General features: G+C 46.0%; 1 protein-coding gene across 1 annotated transcript in view; it reads right to left on the minus strand.

The window, feature by feature from the left end:
* HCN1 (hyperpolarization activated cyclic nucleotide gated potassium channel 1) overlaps positions 1-21,701 on the minus strand; it is a 1,068,254-nt gene extending 1,046,553 nt beyond the window's left edge. The window contains exon 1 of the mRNA XM_086960610.1: positions 21,214-21,701. Within this exon, the coding sequence (XP_086816736.1) occupies positions 21,214-21,572 (359 nt within the window). The 5' untranslated portion in view covers positions 21,573-21,701. The remainder of the gene's footprint in view (positions 1-21,213) is intronic.
* Between the last annotated feature and the right edge of the window lie 3,064 nt (positions 21,702-24,765).

Below are 24,765 nucleotides of genomic sequence, written 5' to 3' on the forward strand. Positions count from 1 at the left end.
TTAAATGAAATGCCTACTTATTTCATGGACGCCTGCTGCCCCATAGGGATCTTCAGAGGGCAGTGTGCCCAGCAGTCACACACTGTAAGGCGAATGTCTAAACATCATTACATACAAGCACACATTAACATACAAACACAATTTTCCTGTGCACACTTACACAAAAACTGTGATAATATAAACCACATTTTAGTGCAACAATATTCTATTTTTTCAGGAAGCACAATTCCTGTTTCCTAAGCCAATGAAACGCATCTTGCCTCAGCTCATCAAAAAGAAAAGCTAAGCCCTTTCTACTTTCCATCCAATCAAGAATTGCAGTGTGCTTCCAGGAACTTCATTTCTCAAAAAATGTAACCAATTGATAAAGAAGATGTCCCAAATTAATATGTACTGCCATCCTCTATACTGACCAAACCTGACTTTATATCCCTATGTTGTCAGCCAATCCTGTGCACTGTCTGATTTCATAAGGTCAAAACCCTGAGAGATACCATCAACTCAAACACTTCTCTTGCACACATGGAACAAACATGCCCAAAATATGCAACCGCTACCTCTAATTTCTTCATCCTCCCCTTCATCAGTAGAGAAGAAGATGTGATAGATGATGGAACTAGCATGAGCCCTTCCCTCTTCCTGGGCCTGTTAGAATGCGGAAGATCACTCATCCAGCTGGTACAAATTGACACCGTCCTATCTAGGACTGGTAAGAAGTACTGAGATCAGATTTCCTAAACCTGATGATCACAGTAATGGCTTCAACGCTGAGTTGTTTCCAAATGAACCTGCTTTCCTCAAAAAATAGGATTCAGAGGGGAATCCTCCAAACTTTTAAGAAAGAAACTGCAACACTGGATTTTGCTGCCCACATCCACCTAAACATCTACACCAGAACCCGCGGCATACTGCTATTCCAGAGGATTTGGACACACCTAAGGCCATGTTCGGTGGCCAGAGAACATGCTCAATAAATGCAGCTCCATGAAGACTAAACACTTGCTGGTAAAAAAAGGAAATTTAAACCTCTTTGCATCACATTTTTACTAAACCGACATGATCTGTGGCAAATAGTTCACAGATCAAAACAACACAAATATGTACAATCATGTTTTTTCATTGCTCTTTTTAATTCAGGCATGCTTGTCATTCAGAGACTGAAAGAATTCAAGAACCATTTTGGGAGTATTTATTGGGAGTGTTTTTTTTTACTACTTGTCTATATGCCATTTTTTGGGGCAAATTTCAGGTATTCATTTTAAGTAATAAATATTCGTTTTCACAATTTTGTTAACTTGTAAAAGACAAGTTTTGCATTGTCCATGTGTTTTTCTTGTTGAGAAATACAAATGATAAGCAATTACAAATTACTGGCAACTGTGATCTGCTACAAGAAAAAAAAAAGAAAAGAAAGGTATTTGGCTAAAGAAAATACCATTCTCTCTTTACTCTAAATCCCTGGATGTAAGTATCTTCTTCACAAAGGGCCAGTGCCTGATTTTGGGACAAATTCATAAGAGAAGAGCATAAACAATTATTAATTACACTACATTACAATGAATAAATTCCAATTCCAAGGGACTCTTGGACTAACTGAGCAGAACTAACTAACTTGGTGTACTATTCACAAATACTGGTGTATGAGCAAGTGTGAATATTATGGTACTCCTGGCCTACTCATGACTCGCTATAGAATTCAGGAGTACCACAAGAGTTAGTAACAGTAATTGTTTTGTGGGTGGGGCCAAAAATGTTTCTAGAGGAGATCTGGACGAATGAAATCACACCAGTTCAGTTCAATAAACTTTATTCGGTTGTACGAATTGACAACCATAAAAGCATTTACACTACAGTTAAAAAAGAACATTTATACAATAGAGGTAAAATACAGTTATAATATAAACGAAAAGACAGCAACTATACAACAAGTCTTCAGAGAATATTGCGGAGTCCATTATAAAAAAGAGGTAATAACAATTCATATACTAATATTATTAACCTTCCATACTATTTCTAAATTTTACTGCCAATTTTAAAAAGCTGCATATATACAGAGTATGTTCACAGTTTAGCAGCTGAAGAAAGTGCAGTGCAGGGCGAAATTGTACAAAATTTAGTTTTTTCAAACAGGGTTTTAAATAAAGATTCCTTGGAACAGCATAAAAGGGACAAAAAAAAAGAAAGTGTGCCGAGTCTTGCGGAGACTTATCGTCGCAGCCGCAAGCCGGCAACACTTGTCCACGATGTGCTCCCCTTGGTACAGCCAACAAAAAATGAAACAAGTTAAACCTGAACCTGGTCAATAGAAAACGGTCATAACTGGACAATTGCCAGGATAGATAGGGTTCCATGAGCAAAGTGCTTTTTACTAGTACATGAGCACGAACACTTTCTTTTTTTAATTCACGTGATTCCCTATCTTGGATTCTAAAATCAATAAAAGCTTTCTTGACCGTTAAAACATCCTGTTTAGTAATCAAATCAGGGAATAGAAAAAGTTCAGGTCGACCTAGATCGGCAAAACACTTATAGAGGTACTTTAACCAGGGAACCTTCATCCTGTTATCCCATGTGAGAGTTTCTCTTAAAATAAGCTGGGTGAGTGGGATGTTATCATTTAACCAACATTTCATCCAGCATAACATGGGATTAACAGCAATCTTGTCACTTACGAAGGAGACCCCCAGTTCCTCATGCACAGAGAAATTAGCCGTGCCCCTAGGGAGCCTTAGTACTTGTTTCAAAAAGTTATTTTCGACAGTCTGTAGGAGTTCCAAAGGGACATAACCCCAAATTTCGCTGCCATAACACGCTGTGGAAACACTTTTGGCTTTGTAAAGTTGGAGTAGGGCGGCAACTGGGCTATTGCCCACTTTCCTAGAAAAGTCCATTATTGCCGCATTTACCCTGGTGACCTCTCCCTTCTTTTTTACAATCACGGGACCCCAGTTTAATTGACTGTCAAAAAGGACCCCGAGATAGGAAAATGTATGTGTAGTGGGGATACATACTCCATTTACATTTAAGCGATTTACTTTTTTATTTCCCTGTCCGACCTTCATTATGTAAGATTTAGAGTTATTAATACTTAACTCTCTTGAGGTCATAAAAGAATGGAAGGAATCTAATAAGGTTTGAAGTCCATTTGCTGTTCTTGATAGGAGAACTGCGTCGTCCGCATATAAGAGGACTGGCAGCCCCCTACGGCCAATATACGGATAGTCCGTGTTAGTGCTTAAAAGGTGCTCTTCCAAATCATTGATATATAAATTAAAAAGGAACGGTGCCAGAATGCAGCCTTGACGGACACCACGATGCACCCCAAAGTCTTTGGTCACATTTAAATCTTGGGTGAATCTAACATTTGCATTGGTGTCAGAGTGCATGTCATCTAGCAAATCGACTAGGTTCGGATCCACACCCATTTTTCGCATGACGTCCCAGAGCTTCCCCCGGCTCACGCAATCGAAAGCCGAGGAAAGATCCATGAACGCCATATGGATCGTTCCACTTCGAGCCTTAGTATACTTTGCGATAATGAGGTATAGATTTAGACATTGTGAAATTGTGGAGTGTCCCGGCCTGAATCCATACTGGATTGGAGATATTATTTTATTTTCTTCTGACCATCTGACCAATCTGTTCAATATTACTCCTCCCACCACTTTCACCACAGAGTTTATTAGAGATATTGGTCGATAGCAGGCAGGGCTACTACGGTCTCCTTTCTTAAAAATAGGCACAATCGTGGATACCCCCCAAGATTTTGGGCATCCACGTAACACAGCAGCATTAAGTACAGCTGTGAGAACTGGTGCCCAGAGTGTTATACATGATTTAAAAAGATCGGGGGGAAGACCGTCAGGTCCTGGTGCCTTGTTGTTCGAAAGGCCTTCTATGCCTTTTATAACCTCATCAATTGTAAAGAACAAGGATTTTTCTTTACTATCTTTTGAGCTGCATTGTACCTGCGGACCGTTACCTTTGAAAATGGAGCTGAAGTGGTTAATCCACTCTTCTTCTGGAATATTGGTGCCCGTACTAGAAATACTGGGGTGATCAAATAAAGGCTTGTTAATGATCTCCCAGAACTTTGAGCTGTTTTTTAATGTCTCTGGATCTAGCAAGGACTCCCATACGCTATTCTTTACAGCACGTTTACGGATGGTAAGAGACTTCTTATACTCAGCCCGTAAGACCCTGATGGTCGATGGATCTCTTGGTTTTGTTTTTAGGGCTTTCTTAAGCTCACGACTGGCCCTCGAACAGATGTTGTCAAACCATTTCGGATTATTGGATGAATTAACTGTCCTCTTAGCGGGTAACGTTAAAAATGACTCCACCTTTTTAGCTATCTCATTAAAAGACTTCAAAATTTGTAATGGTGCCGAAGCAGAAGATGTACATATTGTCAAATCATATTGGCATACATTGTTAATAGAGGAATACAATTGTTTACAGTCCACCATTGACCATTTTAAGCGTCGCTTACCATTAATACATTTAGTAACTCCACAATCCTCTCGGGGGTTAAGTTTTTCAAATAAATTCACACCCATAGTAATACATATAGGATTATGGTCGCTGTAAATGCTTAAAATGATCGAAAAATCCCCAACAATATTAACAAGTTCTGCTGATAATAAAATATGATCTATAAATGAACCTGTTGCGTGACCTTTAAAAGTAGGGGTGGAAAATACAGTTTGTTCCTCGGCTAATGACATGGCAGTAAAGAGATTACATTCATTCATTAAGTCATTTAAGCGTGAACCCCTCCGCGAGTGATCAAAGTGAATTCCTTCCAGATTGTTACAGCCCAATTGACCAACAGGGCTCAGGCTAGGATTCCCACATAAATGTGTGTTAAAATCACCCGCTATTATCTTAAGGCGGGGTAGGGAATCGTCTTTGGCCCTTAGGAATTCAAGCAGCGACTCAATGTTGCAATCTCCGGTCTGACTCACTGCATTATAGAAATTGAACAAAACAACGCTTGTACTACCCCTCTTTAGTTTGACAACCTGAATATTATTATTGCCAGAGTAAAGTTCAGTTTTGATACATATAAGCGACAGGTTAACAAAAATTACCAAGCCCCCTTTGGCTCTGCCACTAGATGAGGGAACTGCCGAGATTATAAAACTCTGGTAACCGTCAATATGTATATTTTTTCCCACTACCCAGGTTTCTTGGAGGCATATAACGGGGTAATCTTTGACGAAGGATAACCAGTCTTTATTAGACAGTTTATCCTGCAATCCTGCTATATTCCAAGATAGTAAACCCTCCTTATATTTGTTTGGTTTATGTTGTATTGTGGCCACATTTTCACGTACAATTTGAGTAATAGATGTTAGGCCTGCGCAACAGCGCACCCGGTCTACCCCTGAGTTAGACGAAGTACAATCTAAAAGAGAGGCTGGCTTTATAACAATAGGTAAACCTGGTATGACAATTTGGTTCACAACACCTAGACCCCCAACCTTACCACCTTGTGGTTCTAACACTTGAGGAATGTCGCCTGAGTCTGTATCTTCGGAGATTCGGTCATTTGTGGGGGGGTTAGGATGTGTGACAGGTAGTCATTCCACCCCATCCAGCCCCCCCTCATCTGAGAAGATACCATACCTATTGGAGATGGGGATGTTAAAGTGATTGTTAAAGTGAGAAGGGTAATGTTGATCAGGAGGGGGTGGCCGTATTGGGTAAACCCTTCTATCCTGACTGTAGCCCCAGTTATTATTTGGTACAGTAAATCCCCAGCCATTTGTTGATTCTGGCCATATAGGCCTGGTGAAGGTATGAGAAGGCTTAGGGTAGGTCATACTCCGCTGTTTTTTACCAAAAAATTCCAAGGTGAGAGGGATAATAGTACCTCTTCTGCGCTGCGGTGGCAAAATATTAGGCAGGATGTTTGGAAGAACTGCAGAATTGGCAAAATTTATGATAATGCAATCACCTTTAAATTTTTTGGGGTTTTGGCCTATCCATGGGACCCTTCTGGCCGACTTAATATCCCCAGCTAGCTGTTGTTTCCCCCACGGGGCCAACTGCATGTTGCCTGATAACCAGTGCAGGGCCTTACTTGTTATTGCCGGGGGGGATTCTGATTGATCTGGGGCTAATGGGGGAACGTTAGCCAAGACCAGCACTAATGGGGCCGCGTCTTCCAGAAACTGAACAGAATCTTCTTCTGTACTAGGAGCAGGTATTATAGGCGGATTTGGGGGTGGTGTATCTCCTGGCGGTAGATGATGTGACACAGTAATTGAGGTTTGATCCTGTAAGTTTGTGTGGATGATATTTGAAGTAGTACCTCCGTCAGATGGAGGACCAAAAACCTCTTTTACGGGTAAAACCAGGCTAGTAACTGTGTCTGATATATGAGACACAGCTTCAACTAACTTTTTTTGATCTACGCCTAATTTCTTTATATCTGCTGTTAGCTTATCCAATTTGGTCACTACTGGTTTGATTAAGATTTTCAATTTAGTGTCAATTAAATCAGCTAACCTAGATAATAACTCCTCGTCCGCACTATGCTTCTCGGATTCTTCAACTTTCCCCCTGCTTTTATCCCTACTTCTCACGGGTGACGCAGCCTTCTTCCTCCCTAAATGAGCTCCACCACGATGTGATTGAATTTTTCTACATTTTCTAATAGCACGTGGCGCTTGATCTTGAACTGGGGGGTCATTTTCATGATTTGACTGCTCACTTTCCTGCACAATTTCATCTTGTTCAGTATCAACAAGCTGGAGTTCCGAGTCATTAACCCGAACTATATCTTGCTCCTGAATAGTATGAGTGCTCTGGTTTGAGATACCGTTTTCTATGGTATCAGAGTCTAGAACTGCACTTCCCTCAGCCTGGGAGGGTATATCAATCCAGGGTGAGTCAAGTGATGGACTTAGGGGAGATAAGTTAGGGGACAGGCTAAGACCTAAAGATTCGCGCCTCTTATTGTTAATCTTTGAGACGACTTGAATCATATAATTTTCTATAGAGTTACCCCCCACCGCTTGATTCTTTTTAGCCATTCTTTGTAATTTAGTAATAATAACCAAATGTCAACAAAGTAATATTAGGTGACAATATGTCCAAGATGTAAAGCTAAAGTAAATAGTCTTACTGCAATCCAGGAAGATCGATGACAATAAGGGCAAAGTAACGTGTCCAGTCCAGTCTCAGCCTGTCTCGGACTGTCTAAGACTGTCCGCCCTTAGTCCGGGCTTTGTCCCGGGTGATATCCCGCACACGCGTCCCGCTAACGCGTAATTTGCCCGGTGCTTATGCCGACAGGTAATAGAGGGGGCGGAGTCACGGGAAGAGGCGGCAGGTGTGCTCGATGTCACACGCACAGCCTGCTGGGCCTCGCAGTCCCGTCCCCCTGCGCAGCAGCTCTCCCACACGGATGATAGTGCCCAACGGGGCTCCAGGCGCTGATCACAATGCCCAACGGGGCTCCAGGCGGTGATAACGATGCCCTACAGGGCTCCTTGCAGCAAACAGGCAGACAGGACAAAGTATCCTCTACGAGCGGCACCCGCAAAGCGGGTGCCGCGAGGAGTTTTCTATGGTCAGCAGGGGGCGGAGTCACGGGAAGAGGCGGCAGGTGTGCTCGATGTCACACGCACAGCCTGCTGGGCCTCGCAGTCCCGTCCCCCTGCGCAGCAGCTCTCCCACACGGATGATAGTGCCCAACGGGGCTCCAGGCGCTGATCACAATGCCCAACGGGGCTCCAGGCGGTGATAACGATGCCCTACAGGGCTCCTTGCAGCAAACAGGCAGACAGGACAAAGTATCCTCTACGAGCGGCACCCGCGAAGCGGGTGCCGCGAGGAGTTTTCTATGGTCAGCAGGGGGCGGAGTCACGGGAAGAGGCGGCAGGTGTGCTCGATGTCACACGCACAGCCTGCTGGGCCTCGCAGTCCCGTCCCCCTGCGCAGCAGCTCTCCCACACGGATGATAGTGCCCAACGGGGCTCCAGGCGCTGATCACAATGCCCAACGGGGCTCCAGGCGGTGATAACGATGCCCTACAGGGCTCCTTGCAGCAAACAGGCAGACAGGACAAAGTATCCTCTACGAGCGGCACCCGCGAAGCGGGTGCCGCGAGGAGTTTTCTATGGTCAGCAGGGGGCGGAGTCACGGGAAGAGGCGGCAGGTGTGCTCGATGTCACACGCACAGCCTGCTGGGCCTCGCAGTCCCGTCCCCCTGCGCAGCAGCTCTCCCACACGGATGATAGTGCCCAACGGGGCTCCAGGCGCTGATCACAATGCCCAACGGGGCTCCAGGCGGTGATAACGATGCCCTACAGGGCTCCTTGCAGCAAACAGGCAGACAGGACAAAGTATCCTCTACGAGCGGCACCCGCGAAGCGGGTGCCGCGAGGAGTTTTCTATGGTCAGCAGGGGGCGGAGTCACGGGAAGAGGCGGCAGGTGTGCTCGATGTCACACGCACAGCCTGCTGGGCCTCGCAGTCCCGTCCCCCTGCGCAGCAGCTCTCCCACACGGATGATAGTGCCCAACGGGGCTCCAGGCGCTGATCACAATGCCCAACGGGGCTCCAGGCGGTGATAACGATGCCCTACAGGGCTCCTTGCAGCAAACAGGCAGACAGGACAAAGTATCCTCTACGAGCGGCACCCAGCCAACACAATCAAACCAACTGAAACCGGAAATGGGCTTAAGCCATAATACATGAAGATGTCGCAATACAGTAATCTATGTGGGCGAAACACAGTTTGTGTGATTCACATTTGTTTCTGTTTCTGAATAGATGTATTGCCAGAAAACTCCGTTCTGCAGTTTAACACACGCATAGTGCCTGATTGTGTAAGAATTGTGCTCAGTGATGAACCATACTTGCATCACGTACTCCATCGACAATTGCCTAAGCAGACAACAGCATGTAACTGAATCCCAATTTACCGTAACATAAAGTCCTGTACATTAGGTGTACATATAAAGATGTGGGAGTCATGGAGGGGACACTATAGGAAGAAAGTAGAGCGTCAGGAGAGCCATCAATGTCAAACAAGGTCAAGTAGGGTGGCTCCCATTGCTTTAAATGACTGGGAGTTTCGCAAACACAGAGTTTCCAGTTCCCCGTAGATACCTGCATGGACTTGGTGTAAGCCGTGCAAAAAAGGGGCTACAGTGAGCCTTTGTGTCTGAAATCAGCCGAGGGGGAATGGGCATGCCGGTGTCTTCCTTACTGTCGTACTTCGGTGTATGCAAATATATGATGTGAATCTTTCGCTGGAAGCTACGATACATGCCTGTGAATTGTGAAAAACAGCGATTGGTCGTGTCCTTGTGTCTGCACTGGACTCTACGAAGTAACAAATCCAACGTTCAAACTTCTTAACTACTCATCCCACTCTAGTCTCAACTAATAACAATTATTACAAAGTAAAACGTGGCATGGGAACCTTGAGGTGTTTACGAGATGTGACCCGTGTGTCCTGCTGCTCCCATCAGCGAGGATGGCAAGGTGGAGGCATCTGAGGTAAGCATCCCGCGCGTGCAGCTCCACTGACGGGCGTCAATACCCGACCTCCACACTGCAGACAGCCCCTGGGCGGCCTTGGTGTGATTGTCCTGCTGCACCAGAAGAACGACCCTAATCACCCTGTGAGCATTAAGGCAGAGTGTCTTACTTTTTCCATCAGATCACTGAGTATAAAAAACATTTCCGTTGTCATGTGTACATCTAATGGTGATCCTGGCCTGCACGGATAAGAGGCGGCTTTGAATGGTTGGGGGACATTTTTGATCGGATGAAGAGAGTAAAGTTTAAGTTGGAGTCACCTGGCGAAGTGAGCAGGCTCCCTTGATAACCAAACAACTATGTGGTTCTATCTCAGAAAAAAAGCAGCATTCCCAAAGCGTGCCCACCACTGATTGGCATGCATTGGCAAAGACCTGCCTGCCTGCACAGCAGCCAATCAGGTTCATCGTGACCTGTACAACCTCAGCTCACATGGAAATGAGCACCATCGAATAATGCAGACGTTTCTGGCCCTTGTAATTGGTGATGTCTCCCCTGTTGGAAGACTATGGCAACATTGCACCTCCCAGTGGGGTGGGAAATGCACAATGCGCTTCCCGTGAAGTTGTAGATGTGCTGCTTACATAGACGAACCCGCCTACAACCTTGACTACATATCAGTGGACGTCATCTCTGACCTTAGGGTCGTGACACGTGATATCTGCTGTATTTAAAGAGACCTAAATGGGCAGACATATACAACACATGCTTGCCTCCATAGATAGACAGAAGATGGGTTATCCGAATGTGTCATTTGAGGGTTTATATTTACCCAAGCCCTCGAGGTAAACAATCTTTAGAACAGGTACTGGCGGACTCATTGCAGTGTCATGCCGCACACACGAATCACAGCGTCACGTTGCCTTTTGTGTTGGCATGTGAAACAGTAACGCCTTAAATATGTACCCTTAAGTGTTGCCTCTATGTAACATGTAAGTTTGTTCATTTTCCATTTGTAAGTGTGTTATTATGATCATAGCGTTGACATCGAAGAAATGAATCAGTACTGTGCATGTGTAGGGCAGGCCTAGCGTGAGGCCTCCGTTATAGTAAATGTGTCCACTGCCGCATGCCGGAGCTTGGTGTTCTATTTTGAAAGACACGCTCCAAGCCTAAAATATCTATCTCAAGGGAACAGTAATGCAACTGAGAGAAATGATCATCAATGTAAGTGTTATCCAAAGACGATATTACTGCATTGGCGATAAACGTGCATCTGGAACCCCCTGTTAGTCGATGCAAAGACTCCCTGGGGCAATGTAGCCCATGGATAAACAGAACACAGACAGGGTTGGAGCATAACTAAATATGCAGAGCTGCAAACTAATTGCAAACCCTTCATTCGCCAGAATGATGAGATCCACGCCTATTAATAAAACATGTTTCTAAAGATACACCATATAAGTTAAAAAGGCATGGATGGTGGCAGTTACTGCTGCAGTTCTATGGCAGTTCGATTTCCTTCGTCATTTGTCTTTAAATCACGTTTCCTTTAGCACTAGATACAATCTGCCATGTCAGCCACCTAGGACATTCCTTTGACTCATTCTGTGCTTCTATTTTTAGGCGGCGCGTTTTGCTGGGTGATATGCAATGATATCCATAAATATAATACCTACTGGCTCATCAATTAATCAGAATGCTGCTCATGAAATTGTAATGAGTGATGTAACCTCCGCGTCATAATATTCGCAGTCAGTTCTGTCTGTGACGGTCCCCTATGGGAGATTAACCTGTGCAGATTACAGGCAGGCAGGGGTTGCTGAAGGCTTGTCAATAGCGCCTAGAAAAGTTAGAAAAGGGCAAACAAAAAAAGGAAACAGCACTACGGGCTAATTCGCTCTGTTTTTTTCAGGCCTAAAATTAAAAGTGATGAGTGTTGTCGATGTTGTAACTGAGAACATTATACTGTTTTTTTTCTGGGGGTGGGGTCATTTTAAGATACTCATGCAGCACGTAGCGCATACATTTAATATCGATACAACACCAGTAACCCATCAAAAAAGTAATCCTGCTCACAAAGAACAAGATGACAACTTTCGTTGTTTTCACTTGAATATGTGTGCAATGTGTTTAGCAAAAGGAGGGGTAGCCGATGGTGAAAAACGCAGTAAAAATGCACCACCGTGCTTTTCGCGTGTTTATGGAGGGGGGGAGGGGGCTCTCCCCAACAAAGTTGGGGCCTAAACTGCACTCTTGCTTCTGGCCTGTTAGAAGCCCGTATGTTGCACACAGGATATTTCATTGCATGTCATGCTGGTACATAAAGAAGGTGTCTTAAAGTACATTCTGAATTTTCCAGTTATCTTTCAAATGTCCTTTGGATACTCAATATGAGGTCTAAAGTAGCCAACCAGTGAGCTGATTTTGTCATGATTTATGCAAACTCAGTTTCAGTTTTTAACGTCTTTATTTCGATTTCTCATCATAAAAGACACACATATACACAAAATTTCTTTAAATACAATTAGTACAACAAAGTCATAAGATCATAAATATTCAAATTCATATGCTAACCAAATCCAATAGAAACAAGGCAATTAAAGTGAAGACAAAACAAAACAAATCTAGTTAAAAATATTCAAATTCATATACCAACCAAATTCAAAAAGAAAAACAAGGCAATTAAAGTGGAGACAAAACAGGTCTAGTTAAAAATCTCAATTAAACATACTTATAAAGACGTCAGGGAACATTTTTAAAACATTTAAGTATATAAAAATAGCAATCAGCAAAAAAAAAAAAAAAAAAAACCAGTAGGGTGACACAGAGTACAGGTTATTTAGGTCAAGATACTATGAGCTGACTGGTTGATTTAAACCTTATCAACCAAGCCCACCCTAGGAATTTGGCCAATCCTATGGTTAGCCATTCAGAAGTGTTGGTTCTCAGAATATACAGTGCTTCACTACTCACTTGGGTGTTAAGTCTAGTACATATAGGTTTCAGCCACTTATTACGTGGTTCACAATAAGTAGAACAGACAAATAAAAAGTGGCCAACTGTTTCCTTACAAACATTACAACAGGGACAGAAACTTGACTCTGACCTCTGCCAGCCGCTAGTAAAAACCCTCAGCGGCAGTGTACCTACACGGAACTGATGGTATAATTTCCTATCTAATGTTTTAAGGATAACATCCCAATATACTTCTTTATTAGGTACTACTTTATGGAGCAAGAACTGGCCTGTCAAATTCATTTTCTCAGAAAGTGCCACATGTTCCATTTTTACCTTGGACCAGAAGAGAAGTTTGAATTCATTCTTAGTAGGGAAGGTTTGAGAACCCGGCTCCGACCAAAGCAAGGGGAGACCCATTTCAGTGAGGGTGTTCTTAATTAGCTTTAGCCAAGGTATACCACCTGCCCCTTGCTGCGTTCTCACATCCTGTAATTCCCTGGCGAACATGGCCAACTCCGGGGTGGACCATATACGTCTCCATAACGCCACCATCCTATAGAGGGCCTGGTGTTTAATAGTGTGCATGCCCATATCCATCAGGAGTGGAAGAACTGGTGTTGAAGGGGGGAGGTTAACTAGGTTTCGGAGGAATTTATTCTGTATCCTATCCAAGGCAGACAGGTCCACTCCACCCCAAATATCGGCCCCATATAATATAGCTGAACTGATTTTAGCACTATAGATTTTAAGTGCGGGCAGTACTCTTTTAGTCAAGGAGCACCGCTGCTCTTTAACTAGACAACCAGTCAGGCGAGCAAATTTCAAACAGAGAGCCGATACTTGATCTTTCCATTGTAGCCTATAATCCAAGGTAACACCAAGATAAGTCATTACATCAACCTGCTCTAGTCTAGACCCATTCATTAAAACATGTCCTCTCAGTGGCTTTTTCTTAGTTAGGACCATGAACTTGGTTTTATTAATATTGATCTCAAGATCATTTATAGTACAAAAGTCCATGAATTTATTTATGGCTACCTGTAAACCCTTCTGCGTCTTGGCCAATATGAGGGTATCGTCTGCAAAAATTAAAAGAGGGAATTTGGACCCTCCCAATGAAGGAGCATCGGTGGGGGTATCTGAAAGGAACTTTACCACCTGGTTAATGAAGAGTACAAATAGGGTGGGGGCCAGGACACAACCCTGCCTTACACCGCGAGTTACGGGGAAGGATTCGGTAACCTGGCCCTGACGACCCCATCTGACTCTTGCAAAGTTACCCTCGTGCATCCTGATGGTAAGTTCTAATAGTGCACTAGGGACCCCCATCCTTCTCAGTGCTGCCCACATCTTCCCTCTGGGGACCAGATCAAACGCTGATTTGAGATCCACAAATGCAGCGAAGATCTTCCCATCTCTCAAAAGCACAGTTTTCCAATAAATCATGACGAATCTTAATATCTGATCAACTGTGCTAATGTGAGCCCTAAAACCCGCCTGCATTGGAGACAGAATATCTACTTCTGTCATCCACGAGTGGATTTTCCCTAACAGCATTCTTGCTATTACTTTCTGTAGGGCATCGATGAGGCTGATGGGACGATAGTTTCCCGCATCAGACCTATCCCCTTTTTTGTGCACTGGCAAAATTTCGGCCCCTTTCCAAGAATTTGGGATCCTGGTCCCTCTAGCTATAGCATTTGCTAAAATTAGTATATACGGGACCCAGTGTTTTTGGTCATATTTAAAAAGGTCCGCAGGGATGCAGTCCATGCCAGGGGCTTTGCCATTCTGCACTTGTTTAAGAGCAGAGATAGCTTCAGTTTCAGTAAAAACAATGTGTTCAAGTGAGGCCACCTCAGACTGCACACTGGCATCTTCCCTAATGGTAGTAAGGGAGATCCGTTCCGTGTGGCTGAACTGTGCCCCGTAATGCTTGACCCATTGTTCTGCCGAAACATGATTTACTGGAATATGTAGTTCTCCCGCCCCACCCCATTTCACAACCTCCCAAAATTTCTGTTGGTTAGAAGAGGTACTTGCCTGATATAAATCTAGCCAACGCTGGTCATCCCATTTGATTTTTGCCTCTTTTAGTGCTTTCCTATAAGTCACCCTAGCTATCCTTATATTCGGGCAAGATTTAGATTTAATGGCCTTTAATAGGGAGCTGTGGGCAATTCTACATGTCTTATCATACCATTTCGACCTGGATTCTGCTGGGACGTTTTTTCCTCCTTTCGCAGGTTTGATAAAAAAAGATTTTAATTTATTAAAAAGAGACTAATGAATTGTCCCAATCTGATCAAGTGAAATTCCAGCCTCTAGTAAGGGTACCATCTGTCTTGTGGCCGCTAGGACCTCCGTGGCAATCCTGATAATAATGGCAGTATTGTCTTGGAGCCCAGCCCATCTTACCCTTCTACAATCATTTGTGAGACCAGCATCTGCTGTCTCAATGTTAGTTACAGGGTTCATGTGAAGACCCTCATCCACAGAAAGTTTTATTATCAAGGGGTTATGATCACTCTCAGGTCTAGTGACTATTTCCATGTCCACCAGTATTTTCCAAAACTCTATCTTCAACAAAAAATAGTCAATACGGCTCGAGTTAAGGGAGTTATCAAATGTTACTTTTCCCATCTGATCTGATTTGGTCCTACCATTCGCTGCACGCAAGTCCCATTCCAGGCAAAGGCCCAACCATTGCATGGCTGCCTCCGTTACTTTTTTGATTGGAGGGATAGACAAAGGAGGAATATTCCAAATCTGGTCAATATCCCCATAACCCCCACCATCAAGATTAGGAAATGGTTCAAAGCAGCAGTTAAAGTCCCCTGCCACCATAACACATTTGTCACTACTAATGTTATTCAGTAGGGAGTCAAGTTCAGCTACCACTCCCGCAGGCTTCCCACCCGGTAACCCTCTAGCGTATATGTTACACAGAAAAAAGACCTTGTTATTTTTACCAGTTAATTTCAACGCTAGGATATCATTGCTCAGAGTAGGGAGTTCCGTGATAGTAATGGCTAAAGATTGTCTAATCCAAATAACTAGGCCTCCTGAGGGGCGGCCCTTCGGTCCCTTACTAGCTGGTTTGTGGTAGTTAAGATAACCGACCCGATAAATAGCGTCGGTTGACCAGCTTTCCTGCAAAATAATAACATCATGTAGATCCACAAAGGAACCCCAATCAGCTTCTGACACTTTCCCTTTTAAGCCCGCTATATTCCAAGACAAGACTGCGAGAGTGTGAATTGTTTTCTCTACCATCTTGGTGGTTGGGTTAACAACAGCCTTAGTGATCGTATGTCTAGGGATACCTGACAGGAGTGTTTCCCTTGTTTCCACCCTCTGTGGATTAACGCTAAACACTGGGACGGTCTCCACCCCTGGGACACACACATTATTTAAGGAACCCATTACCACAGCCTTAGAACACCCATTAATCGGTTGTACTATATCATCATGTCAATCCACACCCTCCAGGCCGGAAAGGGGAGCAAACCGGTTTGCAAGGTGGGGATAGAACATTGGATAAAGTGGAGTATCAAAATTGAATCTCCCTCTAGTCCTGTCCCTTCTAGAATGATGAAACGGGGTGTGGGATCTGTTTGTATATAGGGCTGGGTAAAAATAATGCAGTAGTAGAGTTTGTACATCCCCAACTCTACCAAATCTTGGTTCCCTGCAGATGTATTCAGCGACCCAGGGCTCTCTGAAGCTAACCACCACACAATCCCCCTCAAGATCTTTCTTACCATAGCCAATCCAATCCACCCTCCTTACATTAAGTATTTCAGGATTTAGATTAGGAGGTAGTGGCCGGTTTTTATTAAGCCAGAATGTAACCTTATTGTAGAGATCCTTGTGAGTTTCTCTCTTACCCTCTACAAGCGGAGCCACACCAGTTAAAACAATTGTATAGGGTACTGACTCTGGTGGGAGGTTCACACACTGTTTCTTTGGGATGGGTTTGGCGATGGACTGATGACTGATATTTGTGCTCCTAACAGAAGTTGGATTTTTCGGAACCTGCTGATTTTTAACAGGCTTTAGCCTTGCAGGGTTCACTGTAGAAGCTACTTTCTTAGGATCGGGAACGGTTTTTGCTTGCGGGGCCTTGGATATAGGGGGTCCCACTTGTAAATTATTACCCCCCGCTTTATCAGTTATCATAGTTTTGGGCTTCAGTATAGTCGGGACAGGAGTGATCAAACCAGCAGTTGCTAAACTGGCGAGGATTCTATCAGAAGTTGCTTTGTTGTCCTTCACTAGCGAATCTATAGAATCCATTTTCGTATTTAGTAACCTTGTCCTTTCAAAAAGAGGTAGGAGTAATGATTTAAATAACAACTCAATTTTAGCCAGAAATATCTCTTCTGTGATGCTAATCAAAGTCTCACCTCCCCCTTGCTGGACAGTAGCGTTGGTATTGGGTAGCTGTTGGGGGGAAGATGAATCATTTCCCAGCCCCCCAGTTTGTTCCTCTATAACCAGTGAGTCTACCCTTTTGCGTTTCCCAGGGTTATGAATGGGTGTTTGCTGTGGATGAGAGAGGGAATCCAATAGTTCAGTACTAATGTTAAGATTTGGTGAATCTGAAAGACCAGTGTTATCCCTGGACTGATCTAGACAGATAGTTCCACTATTTTGCAAATTATCATGTGCAGTATTAAAAGCGCTTCCCTGATAAGAATCCACTAAATCAACTGTATGGTTCTCAGGAGCAGTCACCAATAATACTTCGGTATTACTATCCGAATTCAGCGTCGAAAGTGGGACAGGGGAGACAGCCTCATTAATTTTACCTAGCGAAGACCTCTTACCAGTGATAATATCGAGTGAGAGGCGTTTTTTTAACCAGGGCGATCTCCTTCTCTAGTATAGCCGTGGAGCGCTTAAAAAACTGATCAATTGTACCAGTAAAAGTACCATTTGAGGTTGAGACCTGAACTTCCCTCTCCTTACCTGACCTTAGGGGCATTTTTATAAATCCTTTTTAAAAATATACAACTAGCAGTACTATGACCAACCTTACTACTGAATCAGCGAAGCCACTCAGGCCTCAATGTTTTAACAACACTTTAGGCACGAGCAGTCACAATATAAAAATTTTACCAATTAAAGGGTTCATGGATAGGTGTCCAGGAAGAAAAAGTTAATGGTAGGGCCCGGCCCGGCCTCCTCCGGCCCCGGACGGCCACAGACGGTCCCGCCCTTGTCCCGGGCTTCTCCCGGCGCCCTCCCGCGCGCTCCCGCGCTGCGGGAGAACTGGCCTCCAGATATGGTAATCACTGTCTAGGGGGGGGAGGGGTCGGGGAGAGCAGCCCAGGTGGTCAGAATCAGGCAGGCGGGTGCTCCTGGGAAACAGAGTCCCAGCACCCGCGCTCGCAGCCCCGCCTCGCTCAGTCCACTCCGCCTTGCACGTCCCTCAGCAGTTGCCCCCAGAGATGGTCAGACTCCCCTTACGATGCGGGACCCGCGGAGCGGGTACCGCGAGGGGTGGAGGAAAGAGGTAAACAGCAAAAAAGGTATTCCACAGGGTCCCAGGTGCAGCGTCCGTTCTGCAGTGCGTCCCACTGGGCAGTCCAAGCACGAAAGTTTAAGAAGGCTCGAGGGCGGGGGGGAGGGGTCGGGGAGAGCAGCCCAGGTGGTCAGAATCAGGCAGGCGGGTGCTCCTGGGAAACAGAGTCCCAGCACCCGCGCTCGCAGCCCCGCCTCGCTCAGTCCACTCCGCCTTGCACGTCCCTCAGCAGTTGCCCCCAGAGATGGTCAGACTCCCCTTACGATGCGGGACCCGCGGAGCGGGTACCGCGAGGGGTGGAGGAAAGAGGTAAACAGCAAAAAAGGTATTCCACAGGGTCCCAGGTGCAGCGTCCGTTCTGCAGTGCGTCCGTTCTACATTGCATTACTCATGCAAGCCGTGTTCGGCATTATGATCTCTACACGCTGCCCTTCATTCACAAAAAGTCATCTCAAACTATAAACGTAGCGACGTTGAGATAATCTGAGTATGATTATGAATAGTACTAGGAATTTATAAATCCTTAATCCACATTATTCGAGTGTAATCGTTCTATTTTACCTAATGCGCAGGATCGAATCATATCAGTTGGACAAGGCACGGGATTTTGAGTTTTTTAAAATAAATAATAATCAATAACATCCAACGTGCAAAACAATACACCGAAAATTCAAACGTAAAGTGCTTGCTGGCCCTTTAAAGACATGTCTTTCATTTCACCCCTACCAAATTGCCTTTGGAGCACCCTTGCAAGCACACGTCCTTGTGGAAAGAAGCTCGCTTCGGCGGCCCTACTTGAACATAGCTTGGCGTGCCTGTGTACAATACGGCCTCCAGTGTGCCACGAAGCCAAGCCTCGCAGCGTGTAAAAGAAAAGTGAATATCCCCGCTCACTCCGCATCATCCTGCCCTATAAGTGAATGCGCACCTCAGGCTGGACATTGCACACATGGAGACGGGAAGCAGTATTGCCAGACAGTGAGACATTCAGCACCTTGGACAGAGCCCCAGGGCTGCTGCTGGAACAACCATGGATTCACTTACGTCGGACGAGAAACCCGGAGGTACCTAAGCACACCCGTGGCCTATGCACTGTACAATGTGCAAGTCCAGCTCTGCAAAAGCAGTCCCTTCCCTCACCTCAGGTGTCAGGAGCTGTCGGTGTGTATCCCCCCTCCTATGGTGTAATTAATGTACATGCAACTACTGGTGGCCGCCCGCCTCCTGCCTTGGCTGTAAGGACCGGGCCTCAATGCACAAACATAGGCCCAATCTGCTCCATACTCCGAAGTCGGGGGCGAGGCTGGAGGGGAGGGTCTGAGAGAGCGATAGTATAAGAGAGGAGGGACAGCTACAAATATAGAATTTGGCATACTTCGAGAATTTCCGATACCTAGAGAAAGAAAGAGAGAAGAAGGCGGGATGAGAGAGAGAAAAGAAGAAGAGAGAGCGGAGAAAGAGGGATACAGAGGGGAGAGAGGAGCGCAGAAAATGTGGGGAGAAAGGGGAGAGAGTGGGACAGAAACAGACAGTTGCAGCTGCACATTGACAGAAAGAGAGAGAAGAGCGAGAGACGGGGAAAGAGAATGAGACAGAAACCGAGAGACGAAACCACATCTTGAGAGAGCGGTGAAGGAAGAGAGGAGCAGAGAGGCTTGCAGAGACGAACAGAGATGAGAGACAGAGAGGGGTGGTGATCGGAGAGGGGGTAAATAATGGAGAGGCAGAGAGCCACGGGAGACAGAGTGAAGGGGAGGGGGGAGAGAAGGAGAGAGACACGCGCCGACTGAAGAGGGCACGCAATGACACAGAGACCGAAACAGGTGCAACGAGAGGGACGGGCAGAGGAGAGGAGTGCAAAGGGTATGAGGGTGAGGGAAAGAGACAGGAGAAGAGGGTGAGTGTGAGCGAGTGAGAGTGTGTGCGAGAAAGTAATTTCATTGACATCGGGCAAAGGCACAGAAATCAAGAGTTTGTGGAAATGCAAACATTTGGTGGCCGAAATCAGGCCGTGGCTTGGAATTGCAGCCAGGGACAAGGGGCCGCACTCTGGTGATTCTGGCGCACGTGTGATGCGAATGAAATGATGGCCAGAGAGATGCCAACCACCTGTGCAGCGTGACTAACGTTTCAATATTTTATTGAAAAGATGACTCTTACCTCCTTTATAGAATGCCTTCTGAGGAGCCTTCTAATATACATACATTAACGTTACTGTCATTACTTTTTTTTATTATCAATAATTGATTCATCCATCCGTGTGTGCAGGGTCAGAGGGGGCCTGGGTCCCATGGATTGTTAAACCTAACCCAGCTGCTGCCCCAAGGGGCAAGGAGGGAGTCGGGGGATCAAGAGACATGGTGGCGGGGTCAAGGTGCCCACAGGTGGGGCCGAAATTCCTAAAAGAAAGGGGAGAGGACACATTTCTGATTGCCATCCATGCCACACTTCGGATGGCAATCCCGGTAAAACCACTGGTCGGAGTCGGTAGTATTCTCCAAAAGCATTCGCTAGTGCTTAGAAGTCTGAGAACCAGCTCCTCCTCTGCACAGGCCCTGAAATGTTATCGGTTTGGTCCCTGTGTTGAAGGGGGAAGGGGGGGGGGGGAGCCTGCAGGTTTCCTGGCTAATGTGAAGTTAGAAGATTGACTGATGTTCCAGGGACGGGCGGGGAAGGGGAGGAAGTGGTTAAAAAGGAGGGAAGTGCTGGAGATAGATGAGGCTGCTGCATGAAGGGAGGGAGAGACTTCCTGGGCGCTAATGAAAGTCTGGCGTCCAAGGTCATTGTGGTAGGAGGCTGTGTTTTGGATAAGCCTAGGGTATTTCATTTTAAAGAGTAGGGGAACAGTCGAACCATCACACACGTGTTCCTCAATGCATTTCACTACCCTGGCATCCACGTCTCATTTCATGCCTGGACACATTCTTCGACAGGTATAGCATTTTTTTTCCAATATCTTTCCAATACCCAGATGCACAGGTCAAGAAATAAGAGAGGGCGACGAGAGGCACCGCTCAGGCATGGGGGAAAGCCAAGCTTTCCTACGCTTGGCTGCACTTTATTTTTTCAAAGTTTCTCCTCTTGAATTACACCCTCCGGTCTGGGCTTTGTTAGAGACCCAGCCAGGTGGAACGGGCGACAGGTCCCAGCCCGGCAGACACCCTGCCTCAGTGTGCCGGCGGCGCACGGCCGGGCAGGTACGGGGAGGGCCGCTCTCCTTACCTGAAATCACTATAGGGGTGGATGATCCAGAACCCTGCAGTTTTAACCCTTTCCTGCTCCGTCTCCACTGCCTTCTGGCTGCCGAACATGCGGAGGGAGAATTTGTTGACCCCGGGCTGGAGCAAGGAGCTGAACTGGCGCTGCATGAAGCCATACTGGCCTCGCTGGATCCCTTCGGCGTCCTCGAAGCCCACCACCGGCTCCTCGGCGCCGTCGCCCTTGAAGCAGACGGAGTTCCCGTGCGGGTCCTTGCCTCCTGTGGCCGCCGCCGCCGGTGCCATGCCCTTCTCGGCTTTGCCCGTGAGCACATTATTGCCGTCGTCCCGGCTGTTGGACGAGGAGTTGAGCTTGCTGTCCATGCTGGGGAGCGGCGGGGCGGGCTTCTCCCTTCGGCTCCGCTGCTGCTCTCATCTGATGCCCTTCAGCAGCTCGGCTCAGCTCTGCCGCTCGCTGCTGCTGCCAGCACTGGAGCCCAAAGTCTCCCGGCTCTGCCTGCTGCCGCCGCTGCGCTCAGGTGGCTGCTCCAGCTGGTGGCAGCCGAGTCTGCCGCTGCCGCCCTCTGCTGGCCGAGCACCGCCATCGCCCTGCTCCAGCCCACACCGCTTCTCCACCTTACAAATGCCTCATGACATTGAGCTCCAGAGTCCTTGAAGATTATATGCAGTGTTTGTGTGTGTGAGGGAGGTTGTATGCGGCTCGTGCACGCGCGGAGGGTGTGCTCTACCTCTGTGCGGCCAAATACAGAAGATGAAGCTCTGGGGAGGTGCAGGCTGGTCTGTGAATGCCAATGTTTCCTTAGGTATCGACTATACATCAAATTCCATTATAGGAGGGGATGGAAATGTCGATTCATTGTGCAGGTGTGCAAGTGGGTAGTCTGAGCACACTCACGACCTAGCGAACGAATAAGAAGCAATTTTCCAGCGTGTCACTGCTCAGATTGAACTCGAGTGGGTCTTGCATTTGAACAATTTGATTTAAATGAGATGATTACGTCAGAAGCGCCTGGAGAATGCTGAGGCTTCCTGTCATTTTCTAGGCACGTGTTATTACTGTAGGTTGCAGTGCACCGAGCATCGGCGGTGTCCACGTGTGGACGTCATGTACCCTTTCCTAAACAGCAGCCGTCCCTTGTCTCTGGACAGAGGCAGACTAACCTCAGCGGGCTGACATGTAGAAGAGAGATTATTGGCACGGAGAGCAGCGCATTTGCATAAATGCAGACACATGGTTCGCACGTCAGTCTGTTGCATGATTCAGCCTGCAGAGTCCTGTCAGCTCCAGATTAGCTGCAGTACCAAACAGCGAGCCGTGCCAGGTGCTGTTGGTTTTACACTGACTGCTAAACCGTCTGACAGCCCCCACCAGAGGAGGGGGGCGATTCCAAGTCAAGTGATTATATATTTCAATTTAGAGGCTGGGGAGTGTCCGGTTTACTTTCAATGGGGTTTCAAGTGGCTGCAATGCAGCTCTGTGGCACACCCTCTAAAGGGGCCGTTTAAACAGGGACGGATGCTTCGCACAGAGGACAATCTTGCTGGAGGGAAGTGCTTCCTAAGACAGAGAGGACGTGCCTGGAGCGAGCTTGGAAGGCTGCGTCCTCGAGAACCTGTCCTCTGCTCTACCTGCGTCCAGGCATGTATGCACGGATGAGCTAGACCAGGGAGGAGACAGGGGACAATACTGCAGAATATACTCCTGCGGGGGCGGGATTTTGATCGCTATCTTATCACCCTTGATCTAAACCCCGTTCTGGTCGTCTGAACCTTTATTGCCTGTCATTGAGGGAAGAAAGTGCATCTCTTACCAGGTTAGTTCAATCAATAATGGACTCTGCTCGGAAGAACCACAAACTACTTCTAGCTTTCAAGGATTTATTATAAGTTTAGGGTAAGTTGCAAATACAAGCATCTCAGAATGATATTCACAAGATACATGGGTACGACTACATACATGTGCTCTCTGAAAGCCCTCAGACGAGCAAAGAAAACTACCAGGACTAATTCCAATATTAAAAGAGCTGCAAGCATAGACACGTATTGTGATCTCTCAGTCATTTACAGCCGGAATAAAAGGGTCAGGTTAGGCTGTCCCTACCCTGCTCTAGATGGTATCCCTACTTAACAGAATCCCAACCTAACAAAAGGTGTCAGTGGTGAATGACTCCCTAGGGAGATCACCCACTCTTAGTATCTAGATGAAAACCTATGATCGCCAGTCATGACCCCTCTCTGCCTACCCATCCGCTCTCTAAAGGGTCCTCAGGCATCTGCTCTAACTCCACCCAGGGGTGCTGTCCCTCATACAAAAACACAATCTCATTTGAGACGCCCCTCGAGAGCCGCCCCTCACGTGATGTTGCTTCTGGCTTTTTCCATGATGATCCTCATTGGGGCCTCGTGCGTTAGAGTTGACCTTGCTTCTCAGACTCTTCTCCGGCCCGCCGATACCCCTTAAAACATTCCTAAACCCTCCTCCATGTCTGTTTCATTTCCCTGAACAACCTTCTATTCATTCGATGTATAATTGGATCCCCCTTCTCACTTGCAGACAGACATCTGCAGCTAGGATCCCAATTCTCATAAACTTCTAACAGAAGTTTGCAACATTCCGTCTCGGCGCACTTGGCTCATACTAATACGTGTAAATCAAGCATGGTTAAACATTTCAGGCCTACAACATTTCTCATAGTGATTATATTCTTCATGTTAATACTCTACTTTATGATTAGGTAAGCACATCTATAAAATATAAACCTATCGAAAACAGACTAAATATCATTTAGTGCAATCCACGTCGTGCAAATGAATACCTTTCCCAACCCTTTCAGCTCTGGCCCTGAGGCCTACTTCGTTCTGTGCTTGCAGCATGTCAGTCTTACATTTTAGCAGCTACACGACATGGATCTGGATTAATCACGTCTAATAAGGTTATACATTTTCACACATTTCTGTATTAGTTCCACTTCTATATAATATCTCGAGATTAACTACACATTTCAAACTATAGATGAATATTCTCGGCACTCATGGCATTTCTCTTCATGATTGTGCGTACTACGTGTAAGTGTGATGCACTACTACAATTCGTTCAGTTTGCGCTCTCTCAATTCCCTCCTTTGATGACCTCTAGGGGTCATCACCAACATTTAAACTGAACTAATTGCTAGTGTTCCTCGCTTATGTGTTTCTAGAGCCCTCAGCCCTCAGGCTCCTATACTGATTGTCTTGTATTGCAGCTAGTCTCTGTAGCTGTTCTCTCCGGGCTCTCTCCAATCTCTTTGATCTATACCATTTGTATGCCCTCACCAATCCCCGCAACATGATCACACAGATCAATATTATGATGATAGGTTTCAGCACATACCATACGAAGCTCTTTCCCAAGTTGGCGAACCAACCTCCAACTTCACCCATTCCATGGCCCACTTTTTCCCAAACATTTTCTCTACTCAAGTCTTCGATCTCCTTGTGGATATTAGTTATGTTCATGATAACCTTCTCCAGGGGCTTTGAATTGTCTGGAATGTAAGTGCAACATTCCTGGACCTTC

This window comes from Lissotriton vulgaris, chromosome 3_1 (assembly GCF_964263255.1).
Source record: "Lissotriton vulgaris chromosome 3_1, aLisVul1.2, whole genome shotgun sequence".
NCBI classification, from domain to species: domain Eukaryota; kingdom Metazoa; phylum Chordata; class Amphibia; order Caudata; family Salamandridae; genus Lissotriton; species Lissotriton vulgaris.